General features: G+C 34.9%; 1 protein-coding gene across 2 annotated transcripts; it reads left to right on the top strand.

Annotated features, from left to right (window-relative positions):
• Positions 1–1,997: 1,997 nt before the first annotated feature.
• LOC116347749 (calpain-C) lies at positions 1,998–25,533 on the top strand. 2 transcript variants are annotated; one of them, XM_031778467.1, is made up of 11 exons: positions 1,998–2,177; positions 3,324–4,049; positions 22,451–22,858; positions 22,983–23,232; positions 23,316–24,064; positions 24,160–24,324; positions 24,413–24,590; positions 24,666–24,777; positions 24,860–25,124; positions 25,218–25,276; positions 25,349–25,533. In XM_031778467.1, the coding sequence occupies exons 3-11, from the start codon at positions 22,651–22,653 to the stop codon at positions 25,373–25,375; spliced, it is 2,013 nt and encodes a 670-aa protein (XP_031634327.1). In that variant the 5' UTR covers positions 1,998–2,177; positions 3,324–4,049; positions 22,451–22,650; the 3' UTR covers positions 25,376–25,533. The 2 variants fall into 2 exon arrangements, with proteins under 2 accessions (XP_031634327.1, XP_031634333.1); XM_031778473.1 differs by lacking the exon at positions 1,998–2,177 and adding an exon at positions 2,989–3,080.
• The last annotated feature ends 442 nt before the right edge of the window (positions 25,534–25,975 follow it).

The following is a 25,975-nucleotide window of genomic DNA, read 5'->3' as shown; positions in this document are numbered from 1 at the left end:
TTGAAAGTCGAGAATTAAGCAATAAATTTTTATGTCACGTTTTATATTAGCATTAAATTCAAAAATCGATCAAATCTTGCATGATTAAGTCTTTAGAATGAAAAGAAAATTAATTCATCGATTTATATTATTGGAAAATAAAAATCAATTTTTCATGAGCTCATTTTGAATCTAAAGAAAAGTTTCACCGTTTGTAAACACATATGAGTTTATTAGAGTTAAAATTAATTCCACAATCGGTGTTCACATTTGAAATCACATGTTTCGATAATAATACAATCGCCTGCAAATAAGATTATAAATTTACTGTGCACATACTGACTTCTGTGAAAAACTAATACTCTTGGTTCATGAAATAAAGATATTTTTAATATTACTGCACCAGACTATACCATGTGGTCTTACAATAAATGAAATATTTCAAATACAGAAAAATTGGTCGCGAATAATTTTCAAAAAATGAACATAATTAATCCCTTAGACCCTTGGGCTGCCCAACGAATTAAATATGTTCATTTAGCCGTTGGGTCGTTGGACCGTTAGGTTGCCCAAAAATAATTTAAAATCATTTTCCTCCTTACTTGACGAGGAGGATCCTCCTCACTTTCCTCCTTACCGTTTCTCATCCTCAGAGGAACAGTCCTTGGTACAAATGCTCACATAATGGTACCCTTTGATCCATATTCATTCCAGACAATATATAGCGGTGACATGAATTCAGTTGTGTAACCGATCAATCATCGCAATATGCCCAATTTTCTATTATTGATAACTCTTCCTTTCCTGTTTATCTTCAACGCATTGAGGTTTAAACGTTGGCTTAGCGAAGACACTGAAAGCTACTTCGATGTCCAACCAATATTTACAAAGCTTACCAGGGCTTTACATACTAAGCTCGCTCCTCAATATAGATCGGTAGTATTCAGATAACAAAAGAATGTCTTTTTAAATAGAGAAATTTTCTTTATTTCTTTCATGAGAAAAATAGCCGAGAATTAAGCAATAAATGCTTATATTATGTTTTATGTTAACATCAAATACAAAAAATATATACAAGATTTGCGTGATTAAGTTGTAGTCTTTGGAATGAAAAGAAATAAAATTCGTCGACTATATTATTGAAAAATGAAGATCGCTTTTTTATGAGCTCATTTAAAATCTAAAGGAAATTGTCACTGACCACATATGTGACGAGCCTGTGATGTTGGTGTTTATTGAAGTTGGAATTATTCCATAACCGATGTTCACATTTCAAATCACATGTTTCGATTGTATATTAATACCAATGCTTGCAAAGAAAATTATAAATATACTGTGTGAATGCACAGAGACTTGAGAATATAGCCAAATGTATGATTTTATGTTGAGCAAACGAATTGCAATGTTGAAATAAAAACAATAAAAATATAAAACAACGAAGCGACAGAAGATTCTTTCGCGCTCTCGATTACACTATACGATATGCGAATCATGAGCGTGTATTTGAGCACATTTCTTCAGTGTGTGCACACTGAACCAGAAAAAGCAAAAAAAAAATAATATGTGCACACATTAGGTCCGATCGACTTGGAACATTTTTTAAACGAAGAAAAATCAACCAACATATTTTCGATATTTTTTTTTAATAAAGGTGAACTGAAATAAATTCATAAATATGAAATGATAGCGCCCTCAAACCGTCAAATAAAATATAAGTCTTGAAATAGCCGACACCATTCGCCATTCAATTGCACCAACCTAATTCAAAAAAACACACTAGACCACTGAAACACACATATTCAGATTGAAGAAATGGCTTTGCAAATATCGTTGAATTAGTCTATGGCATTTGTGTAGGCTTGATGGTTGTGGCTGCTGCTGCTGCCGTCGTTGTCGTCGTTCAGCTAGCATTTATCTGTTTCGCTGTCGATGTTGTTCGATGTCTCTTTGAGTCCGCTACGTACGTTCGGGGCTAGTAGCGCGCGCGCAAACACATGTGTATGTGTATATATCATTCTGAGAGTGACTTGAAGTGTGGAATTTAATGAAAGTCGAAAGGTTTCGCGTTTTAGTTTGTTGAAGTCTTTTGCCACGTTCGGTTCGCTGTTGCACAAACCGCGTAAGACAAGAAAAATAAAAGAAACGAATAAACTGAATAAAAAAAAAGAATCGGCTCATTTGCAGTGCATAGCACACGGGTACGTGTTTTCACTAAGAAAATTTACTCTTCAGTATACACATAGCATAAATATTATAAGAAAACTAGAAGACGATACACAAGATGTAGACTCAGAGAGAAGAAAACAAGATAGAGAAATGGCAACGACGACGACGACGACGACGGACCAGAAATTAAAAAAAAAACAGCACACTACGAATTCAAGAACAATAATTTGCTCTGTTGTTATGCATTTCAACCTAGCGCAAACTGAATTCTTTGTTTACAGTGTTTGAAAGACATAGAATATAATTCGAGCAGTTTGTTTAGTTTCTCTCTCTGTGTGTGTGTGCCTTTTTTTCTTCCGTCTAAGCTCATTAATTATGTTATAGATGCGTGTGTGTATTTTGTTCTCATTTTGCGCAAAAATAGACAAAATTATTGTCGTAAAGATATGTGTTATAGTGTTGATTTGAATATATCGTTGCTATCACTGTGCTTCAGCTGAAAACACAATGTTGCAATTTGTTGACTTCCATCATATACTTATCGCAAAACGTTCTACTTCGATTGCGTGTATCTGTTCAAAACGGTGGAATTTTGTTTACAAAATTGTTTGCATCGAATTTAAATGAAGCGAGTTCATATTTATTTGTGATGTTGTTGTTTTTTTCGTCTTCTTCGTTTGCCTCTTTTTCATTCGTTCGCAAGCGATTAATTGACATACAACGGAATAGCACTGCCGTTAATTTCGATATATGTGTTTTTCTATTTTGATAAATCAACATAAATTTCGATGGTTTCGTTTGAGTTTCGAATTGAGCTCTCTATATGCTATTCAGTTTTCACCAAATGTTTCAACGTGCCAGCGATTGTTATCTCACCGTTACTGTTCTGGTTTTTATTTCTTGCTCGTTCCTTTCGAATCCATTCATATTTGGTGGTATATATTGGAGAGTTTTGAATCATTCTTGGAATTTTCGGCAAAGCCGATACTTTTTGTTGTGTTTTTTTTTTCTTCTATTTGTAATCAAATGTGGTGAAACACTGAATATAAATCAATGTTATTAATGATTATATCGAAATCGTTGCTTTTTATTTGTTTCAACATTTCAAACACATTTTAACAAACTCAGAACCAATGAATTACAACACTTTTAAATTTGTTTATTTTGTTTATCCATAGTTTTCAATTTACAGTAAAGAGCACATTTTGCACAAACACATATACAATAGGCGCAACAAGCACAGCTGATCAACAACCCATCGAACCATATCGAAATACTATCGGGGCTGAAGCGTATTGGAGACTGTTTTCATCGAGCTAGAAAAGTGCATCGGTTGACCTTTTGCGACTGGCGTCAAGCACGATACATGCCGATCAAATTCACCATCGTGATACATCAACTCATAATATTTGCAAGAGAGGCAGAGAGAGAGCACAGCGACCTTTTTTATGTGAAAAGTGAAAAGAGAACGAAAGCAAAGCAAAAACTATTTATTGCGAGAAAAAAAAAACAACGTTTGGTTCAAAAGGTGACGACGGCACAGAACACAAGGAAGGAATAGAAATAATATTGGATATCGCATTTTCAAAACTCTGCCGATTTACTGGATAACAAAAGTGAACTAAAGTGACTACATTCTGCTCAAAGTTTGAACATTTAAAAAAAATTGAATAGCGAAAAAAGTTCAATTTTTCAATCCACGATTGCAGAAATAAAATCATTCAAAATTCTGCATAGATTTGTTTGAAAAACAAGTGAGGTCTGGAACGAGAAAGAACTTGTGTGAAAATTAAGTGAGATTGAGTGTTAATAAAGTTTAAAAAAAAAACAATAAGACTATCTTGAATCACGGCACATATATCGACGTGAAAACTCTTACTTTTTGTGGTTCTAATTAGCAACAGGTATGTATGTGATACTTCAACAGTTTGGCAAAAACAAAACTCATATTGAAATTCTATGCTAAAAACACACAACTTCAAACATTTTTTCTCAATTTGAAAAAAAAAAAATTGTGAATTGGCTTAGACGCTTTAGAACAAAAAAGTTTAGAGATAATTTCATAACTAATTGGTGTGGTGAAGAAGTATTTTGCAAATGATATGCTTTCGTGATCAACATTCATAGTTGTCGGTACTATGTAAATGTGGAAAAACAACGTAAAAATTCTATAAAGACCGTATGATATTCTACCCAGGTTTGCTATTGTTCGCATAAATCGCCATGCGCAAATGAATGAACTAGACGAAATATGATCTAGTAGACCACACACCGCAAAGTGAACATAGCGAAAGAGAGAGTAAATGAGTTTATTGTCGTGTGAGAGTGAAATTTCACAAAAAAATGAAATGTCACAAAATCACAAATCATGTAATTCGTGCAGCCAACTTTTCTTGCTGATTGTTTTTTTCATTGTACCTTTTATCTCGAATGATTTGTCACCATTGATTTGTTCGAGTGTGTAAAATGTAATTCTTCATTTGAACGATCATTTCATGATAACAATCAAAAATGCGTTTGCACAATGCAACACAGTCACACAAACAATCATTGTGTGTCTCATCAATCGCAGGTTGATTTCGGTTTTTTTGTTTTCATATTTTGTAATTTTATACACTGAACTGAAGCGTAAAGAAGAAGAAAAAAAAACTATGTGTGAATACAGTCGATTGCATGCATAAATATTTATGTTTGTTGTCTTCTTTGTCGTGTGAAATTCCTTCGATTCAACTTTTGATGTGCACTGTATATATTGACAATGCAACTTAGCGACGAGAAAAAAAAAATGTTGAAGAAGAAGAGAAAAAATTGGTTTGTTTATAATACGTCTCGATTTCGCGAAAAAAAATTGAGAGAAAGAGAGCTTTTGATGACTAGAAATATAAATCAAAATGATTGCAAATCCGCGTACACACGCTCACAGCCAAGTTACCGAAGATGAAAAACATACTCGATGTGTTTGCGTTCGATGTAATTCTCAGTGTATTTATAACTTTCAAGAAATTCTATTTGTTCGACTTGACTAACAACACTTTAATTGGCTGTAGAAAGAAAAAATAAAATCACTTTTGCCTTTTTCTTCTTCTTTTTCTTCGTCTTGTGCACTGTTATTTTGTTGTACCTCAATTACAATATAAAAAAACATAACCATATGATTGAACTTGATCATGTACATGGCTTTAAATGGAGTCTATTGTTATTATCGCTGGTGTTGTTGTTGTTGTTACTGCTCTGTTGATTCATTTGGAACGAAACAATGTGCGACATTTAAACAGCATATTCAAGCATATTTCATGTTCATCTTTTTCGTATGACACTAAATAAATAATTCAATCGGTTTAACAAACCCAAAAGTCGACGCAAAGAAATCAATCGATCGGCGCGCAACATTTAACAAGAATACGGTTCTTTTTCTTCGATTGTATTATGCTAGAGATTTCGTCATCATGCGAAGGCGGCAACGGCATTCGAAAAATACACCATCGAAATGAAAGAGAGAATAATTTATGATCGCATTTTGGCATTTTATGTTCATTGTCGCGATTTTGTATATGTGTGTGTGTTTGTGCGACAATCAAAACGAGCACAGCAATTGCTGTTTACCAAGCAATCGAAAAACCATTCGTGTTTACATGCGATTTTTTATGTGTTGCGCTGCAATTAATTATGTAAGCATCGATCGAATAAATTGAGCTCATGAAATGCTTCATATTCATTAATATCAAATTGTGAATGCGCACACACGCACACACATAATATTCACAATGCAAAATCGACAACAACGAAACAAACCGCGATTCATTCAAATAACATTTGTTTTTTTTTCATGAATAAATATTTGAATAAATGATTGAATGAAAAACGTTTAGGCGATGTAACAAATAAGAGAGAAAACGATTAACATGGCAAGCAGCAGCCACAAAATCGATGTGTACGCGCTAAAATGAAATGTAAGTGTCGATGACAGCAACCATTCTATATCTGAGTCTCGGCTCATTCGGTATAGGAGCCGGTGTATGATGTGATGATGAAGTGGCAAATATAGGCACGCACGTAGGTCGCAACTCAATGCAAACCGATCGATGACTTTTATCTCTCTCAAAACTGGCATTTAAATTATGTCTCTCTGTATGTCTTCTTCGGTCATTATCTAAAACTTCTCTGCTCTGTCTAACTCATCGATAGAACAATGGACTGCTTCAACATTTGGTGGATTTTTTTTGTGTGACAAAATTCTCTTTTTCGAAATCATATATTATCTAATCGTGCATTGACTTGTGTGTTTGATACCATTTATGAACGCACACCATGTACAACATTTGTAATTCGATCATTGTCCATTGGTGAACAATTCACGTATCATACTAGAATTGCGCTTTCACAGTGGAGACAATAAAACAAATCTTTTGTTTGCTCTTTTTTTCATTATAATTTAGGCTATTGATTTCAAATAAATTAAAAATGAAAACAGAACGATTTATCGTTTGGTGTTATTTTCGGTGGTTCACTCTTTTGTGGTGTTGGCATTTCAATTCATAATTCAATCATCATCGTTCACTTTATGGCGGTCCAAAGTGATTTCAAAGCGAAAAAAAAAGAAATACCCATAAGAATCGAATGAGATGAGAGCGGGCGAACGCAGCCTTGTTAAAATTCTTCAAGCAAGTCATAACAATAAAAATCATTCGAACAAAACCAAAAAAAATAAAATAGAAAGAGCAAATAGAGAGGGAAGGAAAAGAGATAGATAGATGGAATGAACTACTGAAAAAAATGTTTGTTATTTTGGATTGTATTCTTGTGTGTACAATGACTAGAATATGAATGTGATGCCATTTTTTATGCCTCCGCTCGATCGTTCGCTCACCCGCCTGCTTGCCATTCTCGCCCAGAACATGAATGAACAATAAGCGGTTGAATTGGCTGGGTACCTCCTAGTTGCTGTTGTTTTATTCACGCAGTCAATTTTGACCATAGTTTTTTTTTATCTTTTCAATGGATATTTTTGCAATGCCATTGTCTTCTTCTTTTTGCTTGATGTATTACTATCACGCTCTAAAATCGGCTTCGGTTTTTTTTGTGACACGCATAACTCAAAATTCATCTGATTGTTTTAGAGATTTGAATTCAATAAATAACATTTCTACATAGATACATTAAGCATTACTTCCAAAAGTGAATTAACAGTGTATTTTTCAATTTTGGGATTGGCATTAGGTTGTTCGCTTGCAAAAATGCACAATTGCATAAGCGCATAATTTCCGTCGCTGTGCAATGTCCATCGTCTGCATACAAATTGCTCTCAAACGATCTCTCTCAATCGTGTGCGCACGTTCACACAAAAAAAACGATGATTAATTTCTGCAAAAACGTCCACTGGTTTTATCTCTCTCTATCTCTCTCTCTGTGTGTGTGTTTCTCTTCTCGGCACCAAGTGTCATTTACTCAATTTCCACTTGCAACGTGCATTTATTCAATGAATTATTGATTGATTTTTAATCCTACATCGACTACGACTTTTCAAGCAAATGTTGATGAAAGTATCGGAATTGTCCGATGTAAAAGAGAGAAAAAAAACCAAAGGAAGCTTGCTTCAATGCATTCGATTTTTTTTACTGTTTTCAATTTTAAAAGCTCAAAACAGTCGCGTTTCTCGATGCAATACAGTTCAAGTGATATTTCTGTTGTTCACCTGAAGCATGCCAACGTGGTTTTAGAGCCACATTATTAGGCAATTGCATTGTAAATAAATGATCGGAAATTTTTTATTCGTACCGGTGAGCTCTCGATCTCTCTCTTTCTTTCCGTTTTTCTCATTCTTTCTTGGCATTATGCGTACGACAGTGACATTTACACTGATAATAATTGTTATGTGTGTACAATTTTTATCGATAGTTTGCAATTAAATTCTTGCTCTGGATGTTTAGTGCTGCTGCAAAGTAGAAGTAAAAGACGATGGCGAAAAAAAAAGAGACACATATCCAATGCCTTCTGTGTGTCTTTCTCTTTGCAATGTGTAGACTCATGTGTCTTCATGGCCATTAACACACATTTACCGCCATTTTATTCTCGCCATCTCGTCTCGTGCGGTTTTTGTGCCAATTTTGCATTTGACTTTTCAATAAATACACTCACACATCGATTCTATTCTCGTTGCATGGGATTTTATAAAGTGAGCGAGAGAAGAATAAACTTAGAAGGAAAACACATACCAAATTTGCAATTATTTTTTTTCTGTCGCGATTGCCCGTTCTGTTTCCATCCATAGAATAGTCTTGTTTTAGCCTCGGGCCAACCAACGGCCAATCTAAATACTGTTTTCGAGATTTTTGTTCGTTCATTGTCATCCATATCGGTGGATTTAACAGAAAACGACGATGTAGTAACATACAAGAAAAAAATAAAATCAAATTCAATCGAATGGTGCTTATCAATAGCAATGAATCATAACAGCATAGCATTTTACATTGTATACACTACACTTATGTAAAGTGAAGAAGATATATCGCAACGATTGAAAATGATGAATAGTCTTCGGTTTTTATGAGTATTTCATCTTCGGACATTTACCGTTAATTAAACATGTGACCCATTACCGATCGATACGTGCTACCTCTCAGCACATGTAAAATAGATTTTTTTTTTTTCAATTGTCATCATCACTTTTAGCATCTTAGTGTACTGTGCAAATATTTACAATTGTTCCTCTCATTTCTTCTCCATGTTTCAGTTACGCCATTTTATTGACGATGGAGTTTTTTTTTTATTTGAATTTTGCTTTCTTTTTCAAGTATGGCAATCAAGTGATTTTTTTTTCTATTTTCCTTCCAGTGAGAGAGTGTTAAAGTTTATTTTTTCTGGATGTGAATGAAATTGAATGGATGTGAACCGACATGATGATACTTCACAAGACGGCACCAACTAAATTTGAATGACAAAAAGAAAAGATCTCGAGCTTCAAATGTCCATTGTCTGGACACATCATCATGTCTGTCCTTCAGTGTGCACGTCTTTTTCATCTGACATTTCCATTTATTCGCATTTCAGTTTCCCAAGTATGCGTACAACAGATAGCACTTTAGCTTTCCCTGCGTTGCGTATTTTCTTACCCTCGACACGACAACTGAATTGCCACACACAAAGACACATGCACAGTCAACCAAAGCCGATATTAACTTTCAATTTGCATAAATGCGCACCGGCAAATCTTTTCACATATATATAATTTGATTATTGTGTGTCTGCTCGATGTAGATATGCTATAATTGGATTTTTGTTGTTAGAGGCGAAAGTCATATCAAAATGTTACATGTTTATTTCAGCTCATTCATAGGCATTTTTTTCCCAGTAAATTGGCCACAACGAGAAACTGATCTAACCAATGAAAATAAACCAGCTTCTACAAAACGGAACAACGAGATCAAATTGACTTGTGGTGGCTCTTACCATTGCACTCATCGAGCAAAAAAAACTCTTTCTCTATGTCTCTTGTCGTCAAGCATATGGCTCCTTGAGATCATCGAAGTGGTTTTGATACGTAGCAATCTATCACACAGCTGAGATTGTTTTTTTTCCTCTTTCGCTTTATGTTTTTGATTGAATACATATGTTGTGTGTGAGTCAGTTGTTTTGCTGTTTTTGGACTTTTTGCTCATGACCATGCACGTTTGCAATTGAACGCTAACCCTGAGCGTGGCGCGCGGCAAACGCAACAAGATTGTGGCAAAATTATTATTATTATTATTACTTTGATTCCATATATTCAATTCAATTTCGACAATTTTAGCGGGGCAAATAACCGCGTACCCATATTTGTATTTTAATTTGAGAAATGATGAAAGAAAAAAACATACAACAACAATTCAACGGCAAATACATTTCCGTCGTTCACCGCATTCTGTAATGGAAGTGAATGGTTTTTGATGTTTGCGTGTGTATCTAAATGCGCTCACGCTCATCGATGGCCTTTTCTGGACATTTTAGCTTGATGACGTTAGCTTTTGTCTCTTCTTGTATTTTTCGGTGTGTGCTGCTGCCGATGTCAGCTTGCAAAAATAGAAACAATTAAAGATTGTTGTTTTTTGCCATTGGAGTGTGTGAGATTTTTGGGCGCACGAAGAACTTTGCCATTCACACGATCATATGTGTATAATATACAACGGCCGATGGGTATTTATTGCGTTTTTTTTATGTTGGTAGATGTGTTGCGGGTAATAGATATTTTATGGTCATAAATAGAAAAATCTTCGAAGGTCACAAAAAAGGTTAAGCCGACAAAGAATGATTTGCAGTCACATTTAACACAGAAACGAATGAAGAAAATGAATAAAAGTGTACAATTTTGTCTTGCAACCATATACAAAAGTCGTTTCTGTTTGGGTGAACAGGTTTGACGCACACCAGTACACATGGCCACTATTGGCCACAATTTTCAAATACTTTTCCAAAAGATCTCTCTCTCTCTCTCTCTCTCTCTCTCTCTCTCTCTCTCTCTCTCTCTCTCTCTCTGAGTGTCTCATTCGATTCACTTTTTTTTTAAAGTGCACGGACTGTTCAGTCAAGTGCGTGCATCATTTTAATGGATTTGTGAATGATACTGTGCATTAGGCGTTTTTGTGCAAAGTGCATTTCGATAAACTACAAACTTGATGAACTCAATATAATATAATGTTTTACATCTCTATACACATTATTGAAATGGTTTGCGATTCAATCAATTCAATTTGACAGATTGGGTTGCATGCAATTTGTGAGAAGTGAAATGCATGAATATGCACGGTAATCGTAAAAGAAATGCGCACCGCACTATGTTTATTCTGCGAATAATTTCACTCGCAATTTTTGTTGTTGTTGTTCATTTTGTTCCGTCTTTTAATCGCGTCTTTGGGAAATTGTGCGTATCGACAAATGAAATTTTACCGTATTTCATTATTGTTTTGTGTTTTGCTTTTTTCTTAACAATTTTCCGATAGCATGAATTGTTTTGTCGAAAACAAAATATTTGCACTAAATTCTTGTTCGTTGGCTGTCGGTAAGTGAAAACGGCCTAGTATACCAGTATGAAAAGACGGAAAGAGAGAAAGGAAAAGCCAATGTCAATGAAGTGAAATGAATATGGTATGTCGATGTGTGTGCATTAAGCGCGCACAAAATGCCGTGCATGCGTGAATCTTTCGACAAGACAAATTTCTCGAACGAGATATATCATACAATTCATAGTTCACTGTGCGATTGCACGCACTTTACCGTTTTTTTACCGTAAACGACATTATTATTTGCACAATACAATGAGCAATAAGTAAGTGCTTTTCTGGTTAATTATTACTGAAACGGAGCGCTAGAAATTTCGCTCGAATTTCCACATGCTTTCAAATCGTCACTGTCACATTTGTTTATTGTTGAAAATGTTCACACATTTTATTCGGTTTTTTTTTTGGAAATGTGCGTTTAGACTGGAGACTGATTTACATGATTTCATTTTCGGAATAAAAATGTGGCCGTGGGTTTATTCGATTCGCTCTCTTAAAATGGATTCGAAATGAGAAGAAACAAAATGAGAAATGCGATTTCTGTTGGTCGTGCTGTGCTTCTGATGCGTATATAAAATATACCATTTTTGTGTTTTAGCTAATTTTTTTACTTTGTTTGCGTTAAATTCCCGCCTTTCATTTGATCGATTAAATGATCTGTCGGACGGATTTTTTTCTCGCTGGTTTCATTAAATCACTGATGATTCTTGGGCCATTTTCACTTTTGATGTTGCCAATGTGTTTTATTTTATGTCCACTGTAATACGACATCTTAATAAAAAAATATAACCAACAACATTAACCATAATTGACCATCGTTCAATTTGGTACAATGTTTTTCCCACCGACGCAAACCGTAACTAATTCGTCTTTTTTTCTCTTTCGGCACAAATTTCCGCTATTTTTTCGCTTTTTCTAAATTTTCATTATTTATCGCTGTTTATCGGCCGGAAAAGTAGAATCTCTTTTGATTGGCCCTTCTTTGATTCGATGGAAGCAGCATGTAGATAATTCCACCTGGTGTGTGATGGAAAAGTGAGATAAAAAAAATGTGCTCCAAAGTGAAATCGATGTATGTTCAAATTTGTCAATGTGGAACAATTCATCCATCATCATTGGTGTGTTGTGCGATTTATTCCATTCGTAAAATGAGTGCCAAGTGCAGATATTTATTTATTTATTTTACAAGACATGCACAACAACGCATGACTTCTCCGCATTTCGTCTTTCAGTATTAATCTCTTTTTTCTTCTTTGAGAGCGCATGTATTATGATCGATCGATTGTTGTGCGTGTGTATGAGAACTGACCCATTTCCGAGCGCAATGTGCGCGCGCAAACGTTCATTCGGTTTTGGTAAGTGTATGTGAAAAAAAAACTTGTGTGCACTCGTGGATAAGACAAGAAAGAAAAAAAATACAGAAAGAATGAAAAGAAAGGCGCATACAAACACGCCAAGAGAAAGAGCGAGAGAGTAAAATACCGAAAAAAAACACCATGAAGAGGTACAAATATACGCATTGCAATGGATTCTATTCAATTCGCATAAAATTCAAGTGTTTTATATGTGTCCGCATTCATATGGTTGATTTGAAATTGCGTGATGAGGAAAACCGCCGATTCTCTTCACAAGAAAACAACCAAACAAATGATAAAGAATGTATTTCCTCATTACAATGAAGATGAAAATAGAAGAGAGAAGAAGAAAAAATTACAATTTAACAAACCGAATTCAAATCGAAATGGAAACAAAGCACAGTTTTGTCACAACGCTTTGGCTTTATGACACCGGTTTTTCGTGAAATTGATAGCGCGCACTACAAAAGAAATGACCGAAATTCAATATGAGAATGCAAACGCTTGTAACGAGCCATTAAATTAGCGCATTTTAAACACATAAATTTGCAATTTGTGCAAATCTCTCATCATTCAGCCGAAGATGGCATTCGGAACAGAATAACGTGAGCATTCAAATAGAGCGACAGATATAGAGAGAGAGAGAGATACACACAGAAAGAGAAAGAAAGAAAGAAAGAGAGAGAGAGAAGATAAAAAGCACCGTAAACGGTGTGTGTGCCTATTGCATTGTTTGGCACACATATGTGATTGCGTGATGATTAACAGCACTCTTTGTAGCAATAGTATTTCTGCGGTTACTGCTGTCGTTGGCATTGCCGTCTTCGTCGCCATCGTCGTTGCTGCTGCTGCTGCATTATGTTTGATGTGTGTACGGGTTTTTGCTGTCTTTTTTTGCTTTGTTTTGTTTCGCAGAGCAATAAAGTCAATTGATATTCATGAGCTTTCTCTTGAGGGTATTAAAAATATGTGCAACACTTCAGTCAACTCGCACAACAAAACAATAGCAACAAACCAACCAGATGTATACACACACTCAAACTTTTTGCACACTCGCAATTACATATATTTAATGATAACAAAAAACCTGATTCATATTCAAGCAAAACCGAAAGACAAAACGCGCCGAACAAATTTCCACAATACAAAAGGAGCCCCATTTGCTTCATACATACCCTCTCTACTTCAACCATTCAAATGGCTTTTGGCGGGCTTATTGACGCATCGAATGAATGAATTTTTCCCCGTCATACCGTTTTTTTTTTACTAATCACGTGTTTTTGGCATTTTAGCGACAACATTCATAATTATTCGCCAGCACATAAAACGAAGATTTATTTGCTTCAATGGGTTGCATCATAAAGATAAAGAAAAAATGTATGTTCCGCCAAATGCGCCATGATAGGCACACACACACACACACGCAATAAATGACAAATCATCATTTTTTGCTACTATTCACTGAATCGCATTTTGGCCACACTAACAATCAAGTAATTAACGGTTATTAATAAAACAAGTGAATCGCTTGATATATTAGATGCATGCAACTAAAAAAAACACTGAACAAAACAAAACTTTCGTTTTAAAACAAAAAATTCAACGGAAAATATAATTTTTCGACATAAATTCATTAGGTGTGCATTTTTAAATGGAAATTAGCTACTCGATTGTCATCAACCGAATATTAACGTTTTCTTTTGTTTTTGAATTGAAAATTCAATTGACTTCGTACTCGAGAGTTCAACTTTGATTTCGATAAAATGTTGACATCAGTAGCATCGATTCGATATTTATGAGGTGTGTCCATTAAACATTCTCCGAATTCATTTCAATATTTTAGCAAAAATCCAATAAGATGGAATTTTTTCGTTGAAATTTTGAATAATTTGCTGTGATTTGATGAAATTCAAATCTCTGCACATTAACAGCAATAAAAGAAAATCATATCTTGACATTGTTAACTGTTTCGAACCGCATAGAGAATTCGGCATAAGAGAAGCGGAATAATCCATTCACATAAATCTGAAGCGCAGTGATTCACAACAGCGATGCGCACACAAAACCGAGATTATAAACGATAAACCGGGAATAAATATACTTTAAAATGAGAACACATATACCCAAAAAAAAAAACAAATGGTTGAGCCGTGCAACAAAAACCACTATCAACGATATCTGTATAAGTCAAAAATAACCGATTCAGAAAATTGGGATGTATGTTCATTCCAATTGCGCACCACACTGCGAAATTAATTCTTCCTCTTCATCATCTTCGTGTTGATACTTACAGACGGAATGGTTCAGGTTTTCGTGTTGTATCATTGTGGCCGTTGGCGCACGTACGTGATGCGATAATATGAACAAAATAGAAAGCCATTTGACGCGCGCAATAATCATTGTGTAACGAATTATTGCTCTAGTTCTATGTACAGACATGCTATCACATTGCAAACGAAACAGAAGATGATAAAAAACTATATATATTATGATCTCTATCAGTAGCGATCAAAAGTGCGCGCGCTCAAAACAACAGCAACCGAGAAAAAAAAATTATATGTTCTTATTTCGCGTTCAACCTTGAACGCGTTTTTCTTCTTATTTCTTCCTCCTCTTTGTCGACATTGTCATAATAATAATAACAACCGTTTTCGCCATCATTGTTGATTGTCGCTCTTCATTCCAGTTTTTCTGGACGGCCAAACAATCTTCCATCTAACGATTTTACGAAACAACAACAAAAAAAAGCACTGATTTTTTTTTTGCTGACCCGGTCTTAGCTTATGGTTTTTTTGTTGTTGTAACAATTGTCGAGTGAAGCACGTGGTTTTGTTTTCCTTTTCACAAAACGAGATTGAGCGATAACAATCAACTGACATACAACTGTGAAATGATGTGACTTAAATTGTAATGCACGCCTGAAAAAGGTGTGCGATTGACTTCTTAAACTGACCCATTGAATCAATAGATTTCATTAAATATATTTTGAATTAGAAAGTCAAATAACGGCAAAAAGCTTCGTAATGAAAACATACAGACACACACGCGCTCTCATATACTGTTGACCATTTCATTATGTGGTAAGCGCTTGTGTGCTGAATCGATCGGATCAGATCAGGCTGATGCATCAACTTGAATCAAATAAAAATTAAATTGATCCCCATGAAATGTAATTGTTGCTTCGAAAAACGAGATTTGCACCGTAAATGATCGCATTTCTGAATATTTGCATTATTTGAATAACAACGATATTTCGGACGAACTGAAAAAATATCGAGACAATAAAACGTAGTTGTTTTTTTTTTGGGCTTATCTCTTACATGAACTTAATTGGATTTCATAAACTTTAAGCATTTCATTTTGGTGAATAACATTCCAATCTCATGCAGATTATAATTCGAATGCTTTCAAATGGATGCGTGTCTTTTTTCTCTTTAATTCATAAATCACAATATCTATTGGCAAGGTTAAGAGGCGCTAACCGGAATAATTGGGCATAAAAATGCAAGAAATAAATCAGGTTAACAAGAAATTATTTGGTGTTTTTTTCTTCTCTTTTTATCTCTTTCTCTCTCTCTCACTCGCTGGCCCTCTCGTGTTCATAGCACGATAAACAAAGTTAACTACGTGACGGAATAAATGATACGAGAGTCACAATAAAGCCGTCGCATGAATAACAACCGCAATAACAAAAAAAAAAAGAAAATCATAATATTGAATTGACTTGGAAATCATGATTGCCAAACATGAAATCGTAACTATCATTACGTGAGTTATTTGGCATGTTTACGCGCCTTCATTTGCATGAATCGCACAAAAATGTACGTGCATGTTTGGTGTGCTCCTGTTTGGAATCCGACCATGATGGGCTTGTACATTTTTGATTGAGTTTTCATCTGTTGTTGTTATTATTGCACGTTCCAAAAAAAAAAACAAAAATTCAATTCATTTCTGGAATGGAAAACGCAGCTCAAAATCGATTTGTATGAAACTGAGTCTCGACTTCCGCCTCTCAAAACCTTTGCTCGCTAAATATGAAATTTCGCATAATAACGGTGAAAATCAGAAAGTGCGTGCACGACCACGAATTCCAATTTATTGAAACGATTGAATTGCAAGCAATTGTTGTATTTTGCGGTGCGTTATTTTCTGCTTTATATATAGATAATTGAACGCTTAGTGCATTGACATGGAAGCCGACGAAAGTAATTTTCTTTTCTTTGCCATTTTAATTATTGACTATTGTTATATCCTGTGATTTTTGCACATTACCTGTTCCTCGGGAATCGGCATACACACACAGCACTCAACCACTTTCTCAATTTTAATTAGATCGATTAGTTTTTTTATATCAAGTTTTGTAGAACAATCATGGTGACTCTAATACTTTATCCAACGAAATTGATTAATTAGATATGAAAATATCGAGCCCATGTATAAGAAATAGGCCGCAAAATTGGACTGTTCCCACTGTGCTGAGAATCTCGAGATCAAAGGTGACAAAATGAAAAATCTCATGCCATTCAATCCACACGCAACGGTCATGCTTGACTGCGATCGACCCTATACTGAAAAAAAAACACACACAAACACTTCATCGAAATGATAAAAATCAATCTTTTGCGCTATTCTGCTCTTATTTCTTTTCTCAATCGCCGAAAATTTCGATTCACCACATGTTGAGCAAATGCGAATTTTCTCGACGGAATTGCAACAAAACAAACCGAAAATCGCATGTTCATCAAACCAAAAAGCACTGTACGCTGTTTATAAACACAAAAACAATGGGGCGGTCCAATATATTAGTCGGTCAATTAACTTCCACTGACACCGAAATAAAAAAAAAACAATATTATACACGATGGAAATCAATTGTTGTTTCGATTACGTTTTGAATAGACGATATGTATGCAAATCGGATGATTTTATGTAATGCGAATTTGAAAATATGTTACGCATGTGTGCGTATTTGATAACGCGATTCATTATTCGTTGATCGGTTTAAAATGCGATTGCCTAATGGCTGTGATTATCGTTTGTGTGAGAAAGATTTTATTTGTCATTTTTGTTTTCGTTTTTTTTTTCATTTATTTCTATCATTTGTTCGTTATGCGCGCATGATTCAGTTCGGTGTGGTATTTATGGAATGTAAACTGATCGAACCGTAACACTGAGTATCTCACTTACACACGTACACACACTTACATTTCCGTTTCATCGTTTATGCTAATCAGTTGAACTGGCTATAGCCGCATACACACAAAAAAACATAATGTAAACAAACAATAGCAGTTAAATATCAAATCAGTTTCATTCACCAGTGTATAATGGCTTATTTTCGATTTCAATTGCACTGAACAATCAAATGACTGCTTTTTATAGCGTGAACAAAAGAAAAACAATGTTCTCGAAATAAAGTGCGTATTTAATCGATATGAAAAGAGAGAAAAGAAAGTTCACGCGACGCAAAAATATATATATATGTGTCAATTACAACTTTGTATGATTGATATACTCTAGCAACTGTAGTGCGCATTGTGGAATTGTTTAACCTTTTTGTGTAGAATTTTGCGAAGATTGTGGTGTCACGTTTTCATTTTGTATGGGTCGTGAGTGTATTAGATGTGCTATTTTACCATGCATTTGGTATTCATAGGATGTAACAATATTTCGAATAAACAGTTAAACTGCTAGACATTTAACACATAAAATCAATGAGATTAAAGTTCTTGGTTATTGATTTCTGTATTGCTGCCACTAACGCCGTCACCGCTACCGCCACCACCGCCGCCATCATCGACAATCACACACATTTTTACCGGTTTAATCGTCGAACTCTTCGATTTGTTCGCAAGGTTAATTTGCCGATTCTCTTCTTCCCGTTCTCGTGCGATAATCATCTCACGACAACAAACGAGAAAGCGAGCAAGCAGCAAAGAGAGAACGATGCACATGTTAGGCACCTGCAATTGTAATCCGGATCCACGCTGGTCATTCTGGTGAAATCCATGTTGTTGAATCATTATCTTTCCTCAACGCATTTTCGTCTCTGGAGAAACTGCAACAAAGTACTGGACCTTTTCTTACAAAAAAAAAGACTGAATGAATCGCATCGAACACACGGACCAATAATTCATTCTCATACAATTACTCATAATTTATTTTTCGTTTGGGTTTTTGTTCGTATTTTTTTTTGTTTTTGTTTCATTCGATTGTCTGATGATATTTCAACTGTGGCAATGATATCATGTCGTGTGTCTGCATATAATGAGCATTGCATTCTTCATTCCGTCCAACAATCTACAAATTGTTGATCGCGCGTCCAAGAACTTTCTTTTCGAATGTGGCCTATATTGATTTTATGAAATATTATTCGCTCCTTTTACTCTTATGCCAATCACTTTGTATGAATTTTTATTGTGCACAAGCGTATATCAACAACTCAAATAAACTGAAAACTGCTACCCGCAGCAATTTTTCAACTGCTTTCAATTTGATCACACACACACAGTCGGTGGAAAAAAAGCGATGATTTCAAATCAAATAGCAGCGCTTAATTTTTTTTTAAATGATGAGCGGTACGGTTATTAATTTTTCAAGCGGCCGACAAATCAGGCAAGAAAGTCAGAGTAATTTTAATAAATTGCCAATTTTCGACACTTTCCATCACATTATAATCATCGACTGGAAATCGAAAGATAGAAAGAGTAAGGTATGCACAATATGCGAAACAAACGTTGCGTTTTTCATTGATTATTACCAATAGGGAAGCAATACCATCATAAGGTGTTTATAGTTGCAATCGACCTGCTTCTCACTATTAAATTCCAAACGGTGGAACATTCAAATCACAGTCAATCAAAAAAAATACCGATTGCTGTTGAAAACGAAAATTTTCTCTTTTCGACGCATATTATTCTAGTTATTTTTTCTTCTCTCCAGTCGATCGTTCGTGCTTGCCACATACAACAAAAGAGAAATCAATTGGAATCAATCAGGTCGATAGTTTTTAATGAGATAATATCGAAAATATAAAAAAAGCGGCCATTGTCAATAATTTTTTTTACGTTTCTTGACCATTTCAAACTCAAAATTGCCCATTTACGTGAAAAAATTGACAATCGAACCAAAGAGAGGAGGAACAAAGATCAACTCTCGATCACTTTTCTTCAAATTCGTTTGAATGAAAACCAATCACATCCATTTAGTAAAAATCGAATTAAATCGTCGAATTAATGTCGGTATCCAACATCGTTATAACGTGTTAATGCACAACTGATAATGATGATGACGACGCGAAGGAAGATCCCAACAACAAAAAAAAACTAAAAACTGGTCGTTGAAGAGTTATCGCGCCACATTATTACGCGAAAATCAATATTCCCAGTTTGCAAAACCAGAAAAAAAAAATATGTGAACTCGATTTCGATTAATTTTCCACACGAATGAATGTTACTTGGAAAGAAATCCATTAAACATTGTTTTCTTTCTTCACTCGACACTGTTCGATTGTATTTGATTGTGAGTGTGTTGTGTATTAAGTGTTTTGGAATATGAATATGAATTAAGAGATGATTAAGATTGGAATTTGAGCGCACAAACCAAATGAAGCCACAACAAAGCTGATTTCAGAAGAAGAGACTGCGAACAAAAAAAAACATCATCGTAATCAATAATTCAAAGGTATGGTGTTGGTGTTTTTGGCGACAGCCCATGTAATTTTCTCTTCTTGATGATGTTTTTGTTTCTTCTTCTTTTTCTTCATCATTCATATTCATTTGTTGTATGCTCTGTACCGATGTGCATATTGCAACGCCCAACACACAGTTACGACAATATTGCACTGCATTTTCAGTCGTAACAACAACGAAAAAAAGTAACAATTATCATCATCGCGTATTATGTGCGTGATATTATTGCTGGTGCTGTTTATTTTTATTCGATGTTATAAAAGAAAAGTTACGAAATTGTGCATTGAGAAATGTGCCAAAAGCTTCGATTTCTTTGTAATGCAATTCCATAACCAAAATATATATCGCAAATAGTTTCGTCGATAAAGTAATTTAATTTATATTATATGCAATTTGGATTACCGTTTTTATTTTCGTCAACTTGCTATTTGTTGTTGTTTCGTATCAACGCATACATTTCGGTGGTTTTGTAATTATTGAAATGCGAAATATTTTTTACCGAAAAAGAGAAAAAAAAAAATAATTTGCACGCAAATGAAACAAAATCATCCAGAAGAAAATTTGGACGAAAGAATTCATCAAACAAAAACTGTTTCTCTATCACGCTCGATCTCCATAATACCATATAGATGTTGTATATCATTTGATTAAGAGACGCTTCGAATTGATTTAGTAATTGTTTTCTTTTTTTGTTTTCTTCTGCGCCGTTGAATCTTCTACCGTTATACACACTGTGAAAATGTGATTAAATAATACTTTCCATTAAACAATAGTTGCTTAAATTACATGGCCGAAAGATTTGCAGTTAAAAATTCAGGCAACAACAGCACATTTTCATCGTAATTGAATTGTTTCTTTGCGATTTTTGTGTGAAATTCAATTTATTACAAATCTCGCTCGAGTTCTTGCATACATTGAACCATTGAGAAAGGCTTGAAATAAAGAAATTGGTAAAAATTGCATCACCGGTTTGAGTGTGTACGATTTTAATAGGTTATTGAGGCGCCAATATCTAAAAATAAATCCGCCATTTGCGGCCAGTTGACCATTGTGCCAATTAAAATTCAATGGCGAATAAACACATGTGGACATTTTTTTTTTGTTGCAAAGATTTCTTGTCAACCGGTGTATGAGGCAGCCGGTATTCAATACATCGCATAATTTGATATGATGATGGCATTGCTCTCATGAGCATAAAATTGACTCGTTCATTGTGCGCATCATCATGCGTTGAACTGGCACGTAACATAAACATGCGCTCATGATTATGAATATGGGTATGTTTGTGAGTGTTGGCGCACTGTTGTTGTTGGTGTCGATGAGCTACATCATTTTCAGTCGTTTATGATGTTTTATTGTTCAGCACAGAGCACACATAGTTACAGCATTTTTCTAAGTCGAAGTGCGCTCAAGCGTGCATTAAGGTTAAATGCTCAAATGATCTTCCACGGTTTATTTTCAATCGGAATCTAAAACGCAAGAAAAATTGAGAGAAAGAGAAAATATTGAGAATTTAGCAGAATGAGAGAACCGTTGTCCATGAAGTGTCTCTGGCTCATCACAAACAATTTCATAATCGAATTTACAAGTTTTAGATGGAGAGATGAAGATAGAGACAGAGAGAAATATGTCAATGCATACAATAATGCGCGAATCGACCGCGATTCAAACATCTCTGATATTTTTAATTATTGATCACACAATAATAATTATTCGACCAAACAGTTGTGGGGTTAGAAAAAATACAGACTATTGTCGCTAACAACCCAATTCGCATCAAAATAATCACTTCCGTTGATGACGACTCTGTATCGAATAATAAACATGTGTGTGTGTTTTTTTATTGGATGACTGGAGACAGTGTTCGATTTATTACTTGATTTGTTCTTTATGACTTTGATAAAATGAAAATATGACGAGAGATTTAAGTGTACATCTGGCGATGATAAACTTTACTATCCTTTGATAGTGTTCGTAACAAAGATTCATTTTAAAATAGTGCTCATTCATGTTGTGCGCACTATCGTTTGAAATAAAAAAAATCGTCGACTAATAATTCAATGAGGTTTATTTTTGCGTATAAAATCCCATTGCATCGTCCATTAAATGTGTTTAATGAGCGCGACTAATATACGTGCAATGGAACACTTTTATGACCTTCTTCTTCTTCTTTTTCTTTTGAGACGCTTTTTTTTAAATTAATTTAATTTTCTGTTTTGTTTACCCACAGATTTTGCTCTAAATGACAGAAAAATAATTCACGATTCATGTTGTGGATTCTGTTGGCGGGCAAAGTGAGATAGAGTGAACAAAAGATTTACGATCGTTGTAAAGTGGCCTTGTTCATGTGTTTGGACTATGTAACATTTTCGATGACACATTAAATTCCCAATTACGTAAAAAAAAACCAACAAGCACAAACATACAATCATGACGTCCAAATACGACCGAATTAAATCCGAATGCAAACGAAAAAATGTACTATGGGAAGATCCCGATTTTCAAGCCGTACAATCGTCGGTGTTCTACTATCAAACGCCTCCGTTTACATTTCAATGGAAACGGATCACGGAAATTGTGCAATCACCGTTGTTTATCAATGATGGTGAACAATTTGACATCATTCCGGGCAAAATGGGTAAGAACGAATCAAAATTAAATTTATTTTCCATCGAATTAAATTTGACTGCAAATAAATTAATGTGCCCCGTTGGCGTAAGGTTTTTCATTATTTTGAATTCGTTATCTTGTTTCGTTGATAGGTGACCGATGGCTTGTGTCTTGTTTGGGCGTGTTGTTTTCGTTGAAAAATCTATTTTATCGTGTTGTGCCGGCCGACCAAAATTTCGAAAATTGTCATGGCGTGTTTCGGTTTCGTTTATGGTGGTGCGGTGAGTGGGTGGAGGTTCTAGTCGACGACAGATTACCAACGATCAATGGAAAATTGTCATTTTTACAACCGTTCAAATCAAACTGCTTTTGGGCCGCATTACTCGAAAAAGCAATAGCAAAGTGAGTTTTTTTTCTATCATTCATTCATTTTTGTCGTGTTTCTTCAAATGGTTTTTTGTTCCTTTTTTTTCTATTTCAATCAGATTGCATGGTTCATACGAAGCACTTAAATACGGAACACGTTCCGATGGTTTGAGCGATTTGACGGGTGGAATTGTTGAAACAATACCAGTAAAATCCGGTTCAGATTCAATACGACCAACAATTTTACGTTCAATACTCGATACCACCTGTATCATAACATGCATCGCAATCAGAGGAAATAGCTCACAATTTAAATCACAACCGGAAAAATTACCAAATGGAATTGCAATCGGCGTTAGTTATCGATTGTGTTCATTGGACAAAGTGGAAAATACGATGGGCGATTCAGTGCAATTGGTACGTTTAAGAGACCCGATGACATCGGATGCGTTGGGCTTAAAAACGGGCTACACCGGCGAATGGTCGGCCACATCACCATTGTGGGATCGAGTTTCAGAAACTGAACGTGATCGTTTACTTGGTCAATTGGATGCAAATGAATTTTGGATGTCATTTTTAGCGCTCACCGAAACATTTACAAATCTTGAATGTATCCATCTTGATACCGATACAGCGAAAGATGAATTATCATTAACCGATCGTCCAAGACGTTGGTCCATGAAAATGTTTCAAGGATTTTGGCGTAAAGGTGTCACAGCGGGCGGTTGTCGTAACCATGACTCATTTCACATAAATCCACAACTTCAATTATTCGTTGCGGAAAAGGAAGATGTGATCATTGCATTGAATCAGCACACCGCTGTCGAACCAAAAGTCATTGGTTTCACAATGTACAAATTAAATTCAAGTGAGTTGCACTTTTAATTCTTATCGACATGCATGCACGCAATTGTGAACTTTTCCTTTAAAAAAAATGTGTTTGTTTTTGTTCTTTTCACACAGTTAAAAATAAATTAACTGAAAATCTTTCCAAAGAGTTTTTCAAAAATCAAGTTAGCTTTATCAATTCGGACTATGGCAATTCACGACATGTTAGTTATCGGTGTAATTTAGAATCGGGACGATATTTATTAATGGCTACAACATATGAACCAGGCGAGGAATCGGGTAAGATACACACAATATTTTCTTTTTTTTTCTTTCCAGGAGATCTTTTTTGGGTATTATTCATTCGATTTTTTTCCGTTTTCTGAAGGTTTCACCGTTCGTTTGCTGGGCAATCACATAAAACTAGCACAATTAGAAACACAAACGATGATGATCTTAGACCCATTCCCACCGTTAAGCGTGACACAACAGCGTAACGACACCGATACAACGAAAAAGAAATGCCAATACGAACCGATTTTCATGCAATTGGCCGATGAAAATAGGTAAAATATTTTTGTCAATTCATTAAAATAGCCGAATATACACACCATGTAATTAATTTCAATGGTCTATTGCAGAACCATCAATAGTTTTGAATTACAAGAATTGCTGGACGCATGTCTACCCAATGATTATATTAAAAGCTGTGCTAGTATCGATATTTGTCGTCAAGTCGTTTCATTATTAGACGTAAGTATCGCTTTAAAAAAACGCATTCAAACTCAATCAAGAATGCCCGTGTTACTCAAAATCTTATCTTCTCCATTCACAGAAATCGGGACATGGTCGCATTAATTTTTTACAATTCAAAACGTTTATAGCAAATTTGAAGGCATGGCAGGGTGTGTTCAAAATGTACTCAAAGGAAAAGGCTGGCATTTTGCGTGCCGAACGCTTACGAGATGCACTTTATGATGTTGGATTTCAGTTGAGCTCAGATATTATGTCAATTATTATGCTGAAATACATGCGAAAAGATGGTACATTGCGTTTGGGTGATTTTGCGTCTGCCATTCTTCACTTAACAACGGCATTCGGTAAGAATAATCGATATTGATTTGCTTTGATTTATCTGATTCTAAATTCTTGTTGGAACGATTCCAAATTTCAATTCATTTTAACATTTGCAGAAGTGTTCCAGCGCAAAGATCACGACCAAGATAATTTGATTAAAATTGAAATGGCAGATGTAAGTCTATTTCATTCAAACCATTCAATAAAATACTGACATTGTTTTCTTCTTGATAAACTTTATTTTTAGTGGATAAAGTCGGTGCTAAGATGTTGATGCTCATTTTTCGTATAAATATTCGATTGAAAATACAGATCAGTTTTAGACATTTAGTTATGTTTTCATTGTTTTTAGTGTTGTAAAATCTAAATCACGCAGCATATTCTTACTTTTACTAATTGTTTAATTGGAAAATAAATGGCAAATACGAGAAATAGAATTTGTTTTCTTTTTCTAATTTATAAAAATAATCCAAAACGGATCAAATGCCGAAAGGCATTGATAGTCTTTAAATGTTAATTGTAAAGGCAAAGTTCCTGAGTGTATCATCAGAATGAATATATAAATAATCTTGGATTTGATGCATTGTCGATGTTCTTTTATTATTCGAAAAAAAAAAACTTCATGGCTTTTAAAATATGTGTTTAATGCATCGATGAGGGCCTTATCCGTTGAGAAATGACGACCGATGAACTCTTTTTCTAGCCTCTTGGGAACAAATAACATACTAGATAATACTGTAGATCCGATTAATGAGGTGACACCGAAGACTACGCGTACCAACTACGCTATGCAAACTACCAATAGACTAGACCAATAAATCAAATGAGGTTTCCACGTCGGAATGATAAGATTTCACCCTTACAATTACCGATT

The sequence above is a fragment of the Contarinia nasturtii genome, unplaced genomic scaffold (assembly GCF_009176525.2).
Source record: "Contarinia nasturtii isolate CC-2019 unplaced genomic scaffold, AAFC_CNas_1.1 Cnas_scaffold_129, whole genome shotgun sequence".
Lineage (NCBI taxonomy): Eukaryota > Metazoa > Arthropoda > Insecta > Diptera > Cecidomyiidae > Contarinia > Contarinia nasturtii.
Note: the sequence above shows the minus strand (reverse complement) of the source record. Positions and strands in the feature narration are given on the sequence as shown.

Excerpts from the sequence above, each read along its gene's own strand:
- LOC116347749 (XM_031778467.1), top strand. The coding sequence starts at position 22,651 with ATGACGTCCAAATACGACCGAATTAAATCCGAATGCAAACGAAAAAAT. Across the intron at positions 23,233-23,315 it reads CTCGAAAAAGCAATAGCAAA|ATTGCATGGTTCATACGAAG; the intron begins GTGAGTTTTTTT and ends TATTTCAATCAG. Across the intron at positions 25,125-25,217 it reads TCACTTAACAACGGCATTCG|AAGTGTTCCAGCGCAAAGAT; the intron begins GTAAGAATAATC and ends TAACATTTGCAG.